Source organism: Python bivittatus, unplaced genomic scaffold (genome assembly GCF_059951505.1).
Source record: "Python bivittatus isolate LINGU-HERP-01145 unplaced genomic scaffold, Pbiv_v1 ctg000310_np1212, whole genome shotgun sequence".
In the NCBI taxonomy this organism is placed as follows: Eukaryota; Metazoa; Chordata; class Lepidosauria; order Squamata; family Pythonidae; genus Python; species Python bivittatus.
In genome coordinates this window covers 10,078,267-10,093,254 of record NW_028277054.1, presented here as the reverse complement: position 1 = coordinate 10,093,254, position 14,988 = coordinate 10,078,267, and the positions used below count along the sequence as shown (strand labels likewise).

Here is a 14,988-nt window from a genome sequence, read left to right as displayed (position 1 = left end):
ATCATCACTTTTGGCAGAGCTTGGTAGTTTTCTTCTGCAACTATTGTCCTTGGAGGTCACAAAAAAAATACGCTTTGATGTTTTCAATCTGGTTTGCACAATACGTCTGTCTCACCTAAAAGGCAGTATCTCAAAAATTGAATATCGGAAAGGGCTGCCCACGGAACACAGGTGTGATGTGCAAAGTCTTCTATTGCTTAAGTAGCTAGTGACCTTGGAGTAAATTATTTTAAAATAGGGAAACTGATTGGCATTTTGGTAGACTTAGATAAGAGTTGCCTACTTGGCTGAATTAATTTTAATATTTTATGAGTTTGAATTGGGAACCAAACAGAAATGGTTGTTTATGGGAATGGGGACAAAGAAATAGTTTTTCTTCAGATTTATTGGTACATCATAGTTTTCTTCTGTATGAATGTACTAGTCCAGACTTCCATAATCGGGGATTCCCAGAGTGCTCTCTACCACCCTAAGCTTACTGGGTTTTTTTCTTGGACAAATGGACACACTTTCAAGCAAAGGCATGGATTGCATCTAGAGATAGCTAAAATGTTTCAAATGGGAATGATTTTCAGCTCAAAACACTCAGTTTTGAGTTTGAAATCAGTTATTCCAACCAACCGTTTCAGAGCTCAGAACAGTTCCAAATGCTTAGGACAGCCTACATCAAATGTGAAACCCCATTTTCAACTCCAGGTGGAAGATTTAAGTCCTGAAATGTTTTGGATTTTAAACATTTTGTACATCCCTAGTTATCTCAACATACCATTTTTTTTTTTAACTTTCTAAGAAGGTCCTGACCCTAGAGTAGGCACTGATGGCCAAGAAACATTTTCCAAAGTAAAGATGATGCTAGATGGCTCCACTTTGTATGGCCCTATGTCACCTTCTCATTCATGATTATTTTTAATTAAAATAATCAAAACACTTTAACTTTAAACAATTTAACAAACAAAATCTTGGGCATGAACCTTAAATTCATGAATCAGCTCCAAAGGCTGTAGATTCACATTTATTTATGTATTTATTATTTGTTAGAGTTCTATCCCCTTTTTTAGTCAGAAGCTCAAAATGGTGTATACAAAGCACTCTTCATTTTTCCTCACAACAATAAACTGTGAGGTAGATTAAGCTGGGAAAGTGTGACTATCCCAAAATTACCCAGAGCCTAAGAGCAGGCTAGAATCTGGGTTTCCCTGGAGACAGACCAACACCGTAACCCAGTATTTCTCAACCTTGGCAGTTTGAAGATGTATGGACTTCAAGCTGGCTGGGGAATTCTGGGAGTTGAAGTCCATACATCTTCAAACTGCCAAGGCTGAGAAATACTGCCTTAACCACTGTGCCTTGCCCTGCTTACATCTTTCTGACTTTTTCTCATCTCTTCTGTTTATGTCACCTCTCTACTTCTCAAGTGTAAGTCATGGCAAAACATGCTGTTTGATCAGTTTATAGGCTACTTCGTCTTGTTTCGGAAGGCTACAGTGTATATGGACTTAAAAATAATTAATGCAAATGATCACAACTAATCACTTGAATTAGTCCAATAAGTCAGGCTAATTGACTGTCTTCAACTCAAGCTAATCAGGTACCTCAAATTGGACAAATAATTCATATTGAGACAATGATGGCAACTCAGAAATAAGTGCTATGGGTTTCAGCAGAGTGTCTAGGGCAGTGTTTCTCAACCTTGGCCACTTTAAGCTGGGTGGACTTCAACTCCCAAAATTCCCTAGCCAGCCTTGCTGGCTGGGGAATTCTGGGAGTTGAAGTCCACCCAGCTTAAAGTGGCCAAGGTTGAGAAACACTGGGGCTGCATTTTGACCATATTATAGGGCTGTGGGAAGCACTGGGAAGAGCCCTCTTCTGAACCCTCCTCTCGAAGCATCAAGACAAAGGTGTCTGTCAAATGCTCAGCGTTCCCCAGTCTTTGATGCATGCACAGAAGACACTTCTGCTGGGATTTCTTTGCAGTCCGGTTAATTTATGTCTTTTTTTTTCCTGGCAGCAAAATGGACATAAAATTTCCAGGCATCCAAGATTTCCAGACAGTGAGCAAAGCTAGAGTTGCATTGTACCTAAAGACTTTTTGTGGTTTTGGCCTTTTTTTTTTTAATTCTGTGGAATGTATTCCTCTGCCCTCTATTTCAAATCGACTTTGCTGTTGCAAAGTGGTGGTTGTTGTTTTTTAATCCATTTTACAAAGCGATTCGTAATTTTATAGTCCTATTTTGTTTGTATCTTGTGTGGCCTAGCAGCATTCTGTCACCAGGGCAACTTTGGCTAAGCAGGGCTAGCCCTGGAAATTACTTGGGTGGGGAGACAGTTTGAAAAGTCCAGGGACGTAAGGCTAATCTGGGAAATTAAAAAAAAAAAAAAAATCCTGGAAAAAGCCAGTGGCAAACCACTTCTGTATCTTGCCACAAATGTACGGACCTATCCAGCTAATCATCAGGTGCTGAGCTCAACTCTTTTTAAATATGTTTTTAGATATGTCATGAACAATCGGCACCCCAAATCACTTTTTGTACCCTCTTAAGCCTTCTGCAGCTATGAATACCAAAGTTGCTAGCTATTTATTTATTTATTTATTTATGTATTTATTTATAAAATTAAGATGTTCCAAGATCAAATTCAGAGGGAGATGTTGTCTAAGCTAGTCCTTATCTGGGGTACCATTTGCTCTTGAGTTTGTCAGATATTTTTCCTGGGCTGAGTGTGTCTCAGATAAGACATTTTGTGGCTCCTATCATGAAGAATCTATGCAGAGAGTATTATGCCAGCGATTAAAAACAAAAACAAAAAACCCCATCCAAATCTTCCTGTCAAAATTGAGTCCCACCCATAAATTACAGTGGTACCTCGGGTCACGAACGCTTCTGTTCACGACCAATTCGGGTCACGAACAGCTCCGTTTGCAAAATTTTGCCTCCGTTCGCGAGGTACCACTGTATGTGTGATGAACTTCTACCCAGTTTGCAGCCTTCATCCTACCCCAAAGGTAAAGTAAACTCTTTAATTTCAAAATGTAGGATGTGAAATAAGCCAACTCTTGGGATCAAGGCTGTGTCTTGTGTTTGTTTCTGGGTAAGGTGTTTAATTTGAGCTCCAGCTCTTGTTCCCATTTTCAAATACTATTTTTGTTTGAAATGCATTTCTCTGATGGGCATGTGTTTTTGTTATGTTACAGGTTGAATTAAGCCCTGGGCAAAATCATTTTAAAAAAAGAAGCACAAACACCATTAGAGCCACTGAAGATCAATTTTGTTGTAAGTATTCCCCATTCTCCTACCATTAGGTGGAGCAGGTGTGTGTGTTGGGTGTGTGTGCGTGTGTGTGTATACACACAAGCACACCCTACTTGTCTTAAAGTTGGAAATCAGGATTCTTGTTCTGTAGAGATGTTCGTTGAAACATGTTTAATCTCTTCAGTGAATTTTACCAATTTTATCAGCATTTTTCTCCTTCCTCTTAGTTACATCCAAAGGATGGCGTACTGTCCCTTTGGATAACGAGGGACTCTGAATCTAATCTTCACGTCCACATAGGCCCAGTATTTTAAACTTTTTTTGAGATTTTGGGAAGAGAGGTTTATTTTAATGCAGAATAAATGCATTAGAACCTGCAGAAGCTTAATTAGCTAATGTTACTTCTTTCATCAGAAAACCTGTTACGGCACTAAAAACCGGCAATTTTCTGACTAATATTGGCAGTACTACCTTGGACATTGGGACCTAGAAAAACAGGTTTGGAGGACCAGAAGTGGCCCATAAGACATGAATTGCCACCCACTGCTCTAGTTGGTGCTGAGTTATTCTCAGTTTGCATTTCAGATAACCCCCATTCAGTCTAGCTGGGACGAAAAAACAAACAATGCAAGATCCCCTATTTTTAAAAAACATGAAGTTCAGTTTTGCTCAGTTCAGTCTTCAGCTGAAAAAGAGACATAGCATTTCCTTGATAAGTGGGACACAAAAAGAAATAGAAAAATTGGACAGTTCTTATATGAGCAAAGTTATGCTTTTCAGGCATGCGCACATTTCCCTCCTACCCTGGTCTGTTTTTATAGTAAGGAGGTAGTGATTGTATTTACCTCTTTGCTGTTGTCAAACAAGAATTAAAAGAAAAGCTGCAAGGGCTGATGAGAAAGTTGGCAGATCTCTATATAGCAAGGAGACACTTTCAGTACAGTTATAACAACAGAAGGAGGAGAGGTTGGCCAAAGTGAATGTTCATGATTGCATCTGAAATATTGGAAAGTGCAGGATTCAAGGAACAGAACAGTTGATGTGCTGCAGGCAAATCATACCTCTTTCATCTCCTCCAACACCTGGCTGTTCCCCATTTGTCATGCACAGGATAATGAGGAAAGGTGCAACATCTGGAACAGGCATCATATATAATCCTCCAACCAGTATTGATCTGTCCTCCTCATTCCAGTAGAAATTGCTGGGGACCCTCTAGTTCCAGGGTGCACGTGCTATGGAGGGTTGGAGGTGGTGCTTCTCTGTGGCAGCATCTATATTATGGAATATCCTCTTCTTAAAATTTAGGCTATAATATTAGCTACTATATCAGCCTTCCAGAAAGTTATTGAAAACCTGAGAGCCTGTCGTGAGTGACGAGATGCCAAGACTGATTGATGTTTACTTTTTATGCCTTTATGGGTTTAGTTTTAGTCTTGCCGTGGGTGTTTTAGATAGTTCGCTCTTGTTTGTTTGATGCTCTCAATCACTGTAAGCTGCTGAGAATGAATACGGTATAAAGGGAGGCTAGGTTGAGAGACCGATGGAAGGAATTCTGCCTTCAGATATCCAAAGGTCAAATCATCTCTTTCCAGATTTAGCATATAAACTGGACCTTAGTTACCAATAACTTTCATATTCCCTAAATTGCTTTTACTCATATTGTCATTATCACCAACACCATTATCTTCATCAAAAGCCATTAAAAAAATGTGGGTTTTGCAAAACAGTACATTTAGAAATGCATCTATAATGTGGATAAAAAAAAAATTAATGCAGTATAGGACTGGATAGTCTGACATGCAAATAATGTCAAAAATCAGAAATGGATTGATTTACACTCCCTTACTTGGTCAAAGATGATTTGGTGGTTGAATTAAGCTCTTTATCATAGCTTGATCCAGCTGAACGTGGTGGTATAGATCCAGGGGTATGTAACTTGGTGCCTGTGATTGCCAGTGTTCCCAGGACATCTCCTGTGCACTCTGCCAGACTTTTGTTCCTATCAGCCTTTTAAAATTTAGCACTGTATTTTATAAATGGTTGGTGATGGCCCTGGTGCTTTGTTAAGAAGAGAGTCTACCTGCCCAGAAAAAATGGCAAGAAGCTGAGATGATGGGCTTGCGGGAGCAGGGTGCTGTGCCACCAGTCTGCCTTCTGATAAAAAGGAAGTAAGTGTCGGCCATTGTCATCCACACTCTGATGCCCTTCAAGTGCGGTGGACTATAGCCTCTTATAATACAAGCAGTGTGATGGGAAATTAGGGGACTCGTAGGGGCACGAGGCTGGAGAAGTGCTTCTGCCCCATAGCCTGGTCTTTGCAAGCTGCCTGCAGTTTGTTAAAAGCAAGCAAACTTGTCCCAAACTCTTGCATTCTTTTTGTAGAAAGGATGGATTCAGAGATTTCTCCACGGAGCTGCTATCAGTGACACATCCTAGTATACAGACTGGCAGTTGCTCAGAGAAATGATTAGAAGCCATCGTTCCAAGAACAAAGGAAGTTGCCTTTAAATCAAGGTTAGATGATTTGCCTATCTATCCTGCCATTGTGCCTGCCCACCCTCTTTCCCAGCTTCAGGGCGTTTCAAACAGATGTCTTTCACATCATTCATCAGATGCCCTGAATTATACCTGTGACATCTGCATGCAAGCCTTACAGTTAGTACTACATGTGTTTATTACTGTTTCTGCTGCTGAGGGCCAGAGGTGATGTAGCAGTGTGGCTGTGATGTCTGCAGATGGGACGGAGGCAGAATTTTTGGTGTCCCCCCCCCCCTTTGTTTGGGGTGCTTTTTTTTTTTTACTCACCTATTTCATGGCTGTTAAAAGGGAGACATGTACTGCTGTAATTGATTTTGGAAGCTGTGTGCAGCATTACTCCATAACGTGCCACTAAAGTGTAACCCATCTCCACTTGCAGAGGTATTCTGCCTCTTTGCAACTGCCCCAGCTGATTGCTGCTAGTTGGGTGGACTCTACAGATCTGGAAGGACTGATGGTTGGTTTTGATGTATAGCAGTGTCACATTTTCAGTCTGTATTTTACAGGATTTACTTACAGTATAAACCTATTTAGACACCATTAGTGTTTTGGGGTTTTTTAAGCTTTCTTCCCTTAAAGAAAAAAACCCTCCTAGTCTATACAGGGACGATATTCAGCATAGTACAAATACTTTGCTGCAGAAGATGGCAGGTTTAAATGCCAGCAGCCCCCGAAAGTTTTGGAAACACTGCAGCCTGAAATGGCTGCTAAGTGCATCAAGAATTTACTTCAAGAGAAGTCATCCTCCTTTGTTTCCTAAAAGCATGACTTGCTGAATTATGCCAACAGTGGTTCTAGAAGGCTGGCATCATAAGAGTTGATGAGAAGTTTTCTGAGTCTTACTGTTGTTGAAGATCTTCCATGCAATTTCCTATCCTCCCCCTCCCTGCTTTCCTTCATGCAAGCCCCAGAGAACATCAGCTTCTTCCTCTCTTGGCTGAGATTTCTAATGTTAAGCAGACAAACAAATTTTCTTTCACTAATAAATGCAAGTACCTAACCTTATTAAGTCTCCCAGCTTGCAGCTGCTGCAAGAGGAAAAATTGAGTTAATTTTGTTAAATCAAATGCAATATGTTGTTATGGTGACCATTTGCAGATTGGGGTCATCTTGGCTACACATACTTTCTGGAGTACATCTGCTGCTGTGTTTATTGGTTTAGTGTGCTTTTATTTTAAATAATAATATCAACTAGTAACAGTAACAATGGAACTCCAAGATGTCTACTTAAATTGCAGCCAAGAAACTTGATACTGTACATGCATATCCAGGAACATCACCCATTGGTTTCAGTAGGATGATTCCTGTCTAAGGTATAGACTCTAAAGTACGAATACAACTAGCATGAACATCTTTTAAAAATGTGAACAACTGGAAGAGATCTGAACAGCAGCTATTCTGCTGAAGTTCAGGAAGGTTGCTCTCTACCATTCCAGAAAAAAAAGTCCCCTCCCCAGAACTGCTATTTGCATCCAGGGGGAGAAAAAAACTTAATTAAAGCCAATTGAGATGTTTTTTTCTTTCTTTCTGAGATTAATAGTCGTTTCAAGCAAGAAAGGTGATTTTAATGACAGTGGAGAATTCTAATATAAAATACTGCTTCCAGGAGATGATCTGTGAAAGAGCTGCAGCAATGGAGTTTGGTTTCTTCCCCATACCCTTGTAGTCTACACAATCCTCAGATCTCCTCTTGACTGCTGCTTTCTTATCTTTTTTTAATGCTTACAACTAATGTCCATTAAATGTCCATGATGAGGATCTCTTATGTCCTTTTGAAAATTTAAAAGGAATTTTGCAGAGGGGCTAACCATATGCCTTTATTTTGCTCAAAGACTGAAACAAGAATAAAAACCAAACCAAACCAAAATGATCAAACAATAGCACCATATAGAAAACATCAATTTTGATGGGTTTCTTTAAATAACACATATTATTATTAATACTAAGCTAAAAGGACCTAGAACCTGAATGAAGAATAACCTACAGACTGAGAATAAAATCATGGTGTTGTTTAGAACTAAAACTTTGTCCCTCAGGGATGTATTTGATGGGGTGATTGCACAACTTTCTCCTTCCCTTTCTCCTCAGTTGGAATATGCATGTACCCCCTGCCATCCCTGTTTTAATAACTTTACTGTGTAGGAAATCCCCACCAATTTTTTCCCACCAATGACATCATTAGAACTTTGGGGAGGGAGAATTTGAGTCAGAGAATGGAAGAGGCAAGGATTCCCTCCATCATGCTACTGGCTTCAGCCACCCTAGCGGTCATCCTGGCTTTTGAACGCTTTAGAAAAAACATTGGAAGATCTGATTTCGAGTCTCTAGTGCTTTGTGTAATATGGATTATGCCTTCAAGTTGAAAGGTACACCTATTTCTCTTTGTCCCAACAGCAAGAACTTGCATGGATTAGATTCCTACCCCATTCCACCCCCCCAAAAGTTACTTTTGCAAGAATCAAGAGCTCTCTTCTGATGTTCAGCTAAATGTAAGACTCTCTCCTTTAGTTGACTTAAAATTGGCTGAAACTTTTCAGGTACTTGATATTGCATGGCTAATTAATAATACAGACATTTGATTGTTCTCTGACATAATGAAGATGCAACCCCTTCATATAAGTTTAAACCCAGAGCTTCTGCATTTTCTGCCAATTTACAGAACTCTTATTTGCAAACTTGTGCAAGGTAGCTGTTCATTGTTGATGTTTTTGGCATTCTGTCCTGGGAACTACCTCCCAACCTATCTCCCACAGAAAGAGTAGAGAACAAGGTCTTGTGTACAGTCCCACTCTTTAATTCCTACTGACCTCTACATAACTGTGGTTGAGTTTGCATGAATGTGAGAACAGCCTTCTGCACAGGCTGGGACTATGGTTTTTCAGGGTCCTGGATCATGCAGAGAGACGTCCTTGAGTTCAAGCAAATGTGGGTACAGCTCCTCCAGCAGAGGAGACCTCCAAAGGAACGTGTGGAAGTCAGAGAGAGAAAGGATTGGGGCCTCTGTGTACAGTTCATTCACTTCTCCATTTGAAGTCAGTCACATGTCCAGCTGAATGCCTGAAGAGGGCTGAAATCTGCATTTTCAGCAGCTTAGAGTAGGAGAACTGGGAATGACAGTAATTGAATGCATTTCTCTCTTTGTTGTCATTTCAGAAAGGTGAGTGGTAACATTTTCCAAGGTCTCTGAACATCAAAGTGGAGGAGCAGGAAGACAAAAGAGGAAATTGCACGCACATGCTCACACGGACAAAGCTGTGGTGTGCAGTGTTTTTTTTTCCTCCTCCCCAAGCCAAGGAAAGAGACAGAGAGGGATGGTTGCAAGATGAGCATCGGAGTCTCAAGTTGACAAAGATTTGCATGAGAAAAGAACAAGAGGCGCTTCCTGGGCTGCTTCTTGTCTTTGAAGACTTGCCACAGTCAACGGCACTGCAATGGCTCGGTTTAAAGCTTCAACACAATTCACAAGGAAAATATTTGGACTGCAACTTTTGGACAGTTTTCCTGCTTTGAAGTAGTTTGTCATGCTTTACCAGTGTGAACTCTGTTGACCCACATCCCCCCCGCACTTCCCCGTTACTTCAGGATTTTTTTGCCCCCTGAATCAAATAGCAATTTGTGACACTTTGAAATCTTGGAGCTGCAGTGGTTCTTTAGCAGCTCTGGCTTCATCTCAAATGCAAGCAAAGCGGGAAAGCTGTAGGGGAGACCTCCCTTTGCTGTAAATGAAGCCTGGCGACCGTTTCCTGAAATAGCATTTTCAACCGCTCCCCTTTTCAAAGGCCATGGATCCTGAACAAAGCAAGAGGAGCACAAAGAAGGGGGATGAGGTTCCAAGGAAAAGGCTCGTGAAAGGAGAAGCTTTTCAAAGCAGTGTCTCCTTAGTAACTTCATATCCGAGCAGCTCTGCTCCACTGCCAGGCTCTCCCCTCCAAGATGTGGCACCCCAGCAATGTTTTTCAAGGAAGGAAGCTCAGGAGAAGGCAGGACAAACGCAACCCAAGCATTCCTCTTTTGAGCATCCGTCCCATGTTGCCCAGCTTCAGCAGCACTCATTGTCATCAGCATACAGGACTCCCCGGAAGCAAGAGCACATTCTTGAAGGGCCCACATGGCAGCTAGTTGATCCAGCAAGATCAGTTCCCTCGGGCTCATTTCCTTCCTCTGGGCTCCCTTCCAGCCATGGTCAGATCTTACCATCCTGCTCATCTGTTCCTACTGAAGAAGACAAGCCCCCTGTCCAAAAGGTCTACATCCCTCGTACTTTGCAGGTTTCTTTGAAACCATCTGAAGAAGGACATAAGAAGGAAAAGAAGCCACAGAAGCCAGGCAAATACATTTGCCAGTACTGTAGCCGGCCTTGTGCCAAACCAAGCGTTCTCCAGAAACACATCCGATCCCACACAGGTGAGAGACCCTATCCATGTGTTCCCTGTGGCTTTTCTTTCAAAACCAAAAGCAATTTGTACAAGCACCGAAAATCTCACGCTCATCGCATCAAAGCTGGGTTATCTTCGGGGACTGCTACTGAGTTGTACCCTTCTAGCTTGGAGATGGAGAAGATGGGTGGAGAGGAATTTGAAGAGCCTACAGAAGGAGAAAGCACAGATTCTGAAGAGGAGACCAGGAGCACTCCAGGCCATTTGTTGGAATTGTCAACCAGGCAAAAGCAAACTATGTTGTATGGGGCAGGAAGTCAAGGTTCAAGCCAAGAAAGCTGTTCTTTCTCCCATTCTAGCATGTCTCAATCCCTTGATGACAGCAGTGCTTTTGTGGAGCCATCTTCAGACCTTGCCCAAAGTCATAAATCAGAAGAAACACACACTATTAAACAAAAGCTTGCACTCCGGCTAAGTGAGCGGAAGAAGGTTATTGAGGAACAAGCTTTCCTTAGTCCTGGCAGTAAAGGAAGCACTGAATCAGGCTACTTCTCAAGATCAGAGAGTGCAGAGCAGCAAATCAGTCCACCAAATACCAATGCAAAATCATATGCAGAAATTATTTTTGGCAAATGTGGGAGGATAGGCCAACGGACTGCTATGTTAGCCACGACCACCACCCAAGAATTTCCCCCAGTATTGTCTGAAGAAAAGCTGAGCGCTGTTCCTTTGTCTGTGCCTCGGACACAGGTTATTGAACATATCACCAAGCTGATCACTATCAATGAAGCAGTTGTTGATACTAGTGAAATTGATAGCGTTAAGCCAAGAAGGAGTTCTTTGTCTAGACGGAGCAGTATTGAATCTCCAAAGCCTGGCTCATACAGAGAATCATTTCAGCTAGACATCAAACCTGGTTCCAGTGGCCAACCAGATCCATCGAAGTCGTTGACATCCCATGTTGAAAAAATGAAGCCTGAACCATCATTGTTATCGTTCCAGCAATCCCACAGTGCCACAGAGACAGTGCCTCTTCTAAGAAGCCACTCTATGCCTTCAGCTGTATGCACTATGAGTTCTCCTCACTCCTTTAGAGGTAGCTATTCTTTTGATGATCACATTGCTGAATCGGAGGTTTTAAGCCGCAGTCAGATGTCTTCCCATCCCCGGATGCTAAAACGGCAGCCAGCTATTGAGCTACCACTGGGAATGGAGTACAGCTCAGAAGAGGTTAGCGCAGCAGGCAAAGAAAGCATTTCCAGACCTCCAGAAGAACAAGAGACCAAGGAGAGTGAGTTGACCAAAAAGTCAAGAAAGGGAATCAAAACAAAAGGATTTATGTACGAGTGCAACATTTGTGGTGCTCGGTATAAGAAAAGGGATAATTATGAAGCCCACAAGAAGTACTATTGTTCAGAACTCCAGATCTCCAAACCTCATTCTTCCAGTTCACATACTTTGTCAGAAATGGAGAAAGGTTTGATGGAATCTGATCCTGGGCCACAAGTGATGCATTATAAGCTGGGAACTAGTTTAGAACTCACTCCACTGAGGAAGAGGCGAAAAGAAAAAAGTCTTGGTGATGATGAAGATCCACCAGCTTTTGAGTTGACTGAAACATCCTCTTCTAGAAGCGGGCCAGCCACTCAGTTTATTGGGTTGAAATCTAGTGATGTGGCCTTGAACCTCAGTTCCAAGTCTGTGAAGCCAACAGTGGATCCCAGTCAATCCATACCCCTTTCTGATGTTAGTATAAGTTTTCACCCTAGAACTGCAAATCCACCATTTACTACGGAAGGCAAAGAGAGGAGAACAACCTCAAAGGAGATCTCTGTCATCCAACATACAAGTTCTTTTGAGAAGTCTGATTCCATAGAACAGCAGAGTGGCTTAGAAGGAGAAGAAAAGCTGCTTTTACCTTATGTCTCCCAACCAGAAGTCCAGCTTGGCCGACCAACTCACTCCCTTCAACCAAAGCTTGTGCGCCAACCTAATATTCAAGTCCCTGAGATTCTGGTCACTGAAGAGCCTGACCGGCCAGAAATGGAGCCTGAACCTCCACCAAAAGAGCCAGAAAAGATGGAGAAATTTCAGTGGCCACAGAGAAGCCAGTCTCTTTCCCAACTTCCCGCAGAGAAACTGCCACCTAAAAAGAAGAGGCTGAGGCTAGCAGAAATGGCCCAGTCTTCTGGAGAATCCAGTTTTGAGTCAATCAGAAGCCCAAGTCAGGAAAGCAGCATCTCCCACACTTCTAGTCACTCAGCTTCTTTTGAGCGAGAGGAAGCCGTTTCTCAGTCCTCTGAATCCCATGGTAAACCTCTTGGCCTTGGCTCCCACATGTTAACAGTACCAAGTCCCCATCTCCACCACCATCACCATCATTCCCGAGAAATGAGGAGGTCTGCTTCTGAACAGACACCCAATGTCTCACATTCCTCTCCAATGTCGGAGATCCGCAGCAAATCATTTGACTATGGGAGCTTGTCTTCATCTCCTTCTACATCCCAAACTCCAACAACATCAGCTCCACAGGAGAGGAGAAAGTGCTTTTTGGTCCGGCAGGCATCTCTCACCAGGCATCCAGAGCATGAACCAGACTCTGCCTCCAAAGGAGCAGCTGAGACAGAGGAATCAGCGCAGACTTCAAGTAAATCTCCTGCTGTAAGCTTATCGTACCAGCAGCTGCCTTCCTCCTCTTCCTCCTCTTCTTTTTCTTCTCACAGAGGGTACCCAACTGACAAGGATCAGCCAAAAGACTGTCCCGAGTCCTCATGTACATATCCCTATACTGAAGCTCTGCAGGTGGTCCATCAGCCTGTCCCTCATTTAACACTTCATGAAAAACAGTATATGGGCCCACAGATCTCTCTTTTACCGTTCCAGCATCTTTTGCCGCCACTGGAACAGTCAGTTGAGCTTTTCTCCACTCAGGCCATGGCAGACATCTTCTCCACTCAGTATTCCATCCCTCAGGTTCCTCATTCCATATTTCAAAGTGCAGCACTTCCTCTTCAAGAAGCTTTGCTGCATCCAGGCCAGTTGCACATTGCCCCTCCACTGCTGTCACACCCAGCTAATATTGTACTCAGGCAAAGCCCATCCATCATGCCCTTACATTGCCCAGGATCCTCACCACTCCCTTCTGCATTGTTTCTGCCTTTTCAGTCCCAGCTTGCTCTCCAGTTGCCAAGTGACATTGGTGCCCATTTGCCCCAGCTCAAAACCAGCCTCTCTCCTGAAATAGGAAGTCGTACCTTCTCCCCATCTATAGATTATAGCTCTGAGAGCCAACTGCATATTTTAACTCGGCCAAGCAGCCCCTCTGCATCTATCTCCATTTCTCAGTTGGTGGTGCCTGCCTGTTCAGAGCCTGTGGTATCTCTTGTTGTCCCAGTTCGCATTCAGGCTAACATGCCATCCTATGGAAGTGCAATGTACACAACTCTTTCCCAAATCCTAGTCACTCAGTCCCACTGTAGCGCCTCTTCAATCATACTGCCAAAATTTGAGGACTATCAGACCAAGGGCACTTTGGTCTGCACTGCTAATGTTCACAGCGTTGGTCTTGATTTGGCACAAATGATCACAGATGAGCAGAAGACCCTGTTCCACCATCCATACCTGCGGCTGCCATTATCTCTGTCAGAAAGGAAAGGTTACTTTCCCCTGGGCTCCACACCTGAAAGCATCTTGGATCTTGAAGGGAGCCCATCAAATGCTGGAGGAAGCAAGCGGATGCTTTCTCCAGCTGGGAGTTTGGAGCTCACCATGGAAACCCAGCAGCAAAAACGGGTGAAGGAAGAAGAGTTCTCTGAGGCAGAAGAAAAGCTGGAAATAGTGATGATGTCCAGTGCAATAGAGGAAGGGAAAAAGCATGATCAAACGGCAGCCAAGGCAGAAACACTCCCTAATATATTGTCTAAACAGTCAGAATCCCTGAAAGGCCAGGCTGCTTTAAACCTGGTCTTGCCACAGTCTGAGGCCTCTAGCCTTGAAGGTCAAAAGGAATGTAAGCAGCCAGCAGGAAAGAAGCTTGAAAGCAAGCATGCTCCTGAGATAGTGAAGAAGGAAGATTTGAAAGAATCAGCGGAACCCTCGGTGGCAAGCCCTCTGAGCTCAGCATGTCCCTCAGAGGCTGCTCAAAGCTCCGAGAAGTCTCAGGACAGTACAGACGTTAAGAAGGTACTTCTGTTCCCCAGTCTCCACACAACTACTAATGTCAGTTGGTGCTATTTAAATTACACAAAACCAAATCACATTCAGCAAGTTGACCACAGGTCCTCGGTGTATGCCAGCTGGTGCATTAGTCTGTATAATCCCAACCTCCCTGGTATATCTACTAAAGCCGCCCTGTCACTCCTACGCTCCAAGCAAAAGGTGAGCAAAGAAACCTACACCATGGCAACTGCTCCACGTCCAGAGGCAGGGAGGCTTGTACCCTCAAGTTCCAGGAATCCCAAAATGTCTGAGGTAAGGAAAATCACTTTTTCCTTTGGCCCTCATCTGCTTGGTTTAAGGATTTGCTGCCAGGCTTCAAAGAACTGGATCAGCATGTTCTCCAGTTGAGTTGGGTTGTGGCTCCTAGAACTGGCTCCCAAAAGCAATGCTGGCTGGATGTCTTGGAAGTTCTCAACCCAATGCATTTGGAAGGTACCAGGTTGGAGAAAGTTGCTCTAGAACCCCAACTGTTGCCTAAAATAAACTGGTATCAGGCTAGTTAAAGGCAAACATACTTGGGTGCATTGGGTTCCCCAACACAGTTGCTTTGTTCTGTCATTCTCCAATCTGGTGCCTTTGGATATATTGGAGCTGCAACTTTCAGAATT

At 43.0% G+C, this 14,988-nt stretch overlaps 1 protein-coding gene across 4 annotated transcripts in view; it reads left to right on the top strand.

Annotated features, from left to right (window-relative positions):
- The window catches only part of HIVEP3 (HIVEP zinc finger 3), a 197,961-nt gene that overhangs the window by 141,428 nt on the left and 41,545 nt on the right, over positions 1-14,988 (top strand). For 3 of the 4 annotated variants that reach the window (XM_088140049.1, XM_025164859.2, XM_088140050.1), the window contains exons 2-4: positions 3,191-3,269; positions 5,631-5,762; positions 8,940-14,632. In XM_088140049.1, coding sequence (XP_087996175.1) covers positions 9,569-14,632 — 5,064 coding nt within the window. In that variant the 5' untranslated portion in view covers positions 3,191-3,269; positions 5,631-5,762; positions 8,940-9,568. The remainder of the gene's footprint in view (positions 1-3,190; positions 3,270-5,630; positions 5,763-8,939; positions 14,633-14,988) is intronic. The other variant, XM_088140051.1, reaches the window with a different exon arrangement.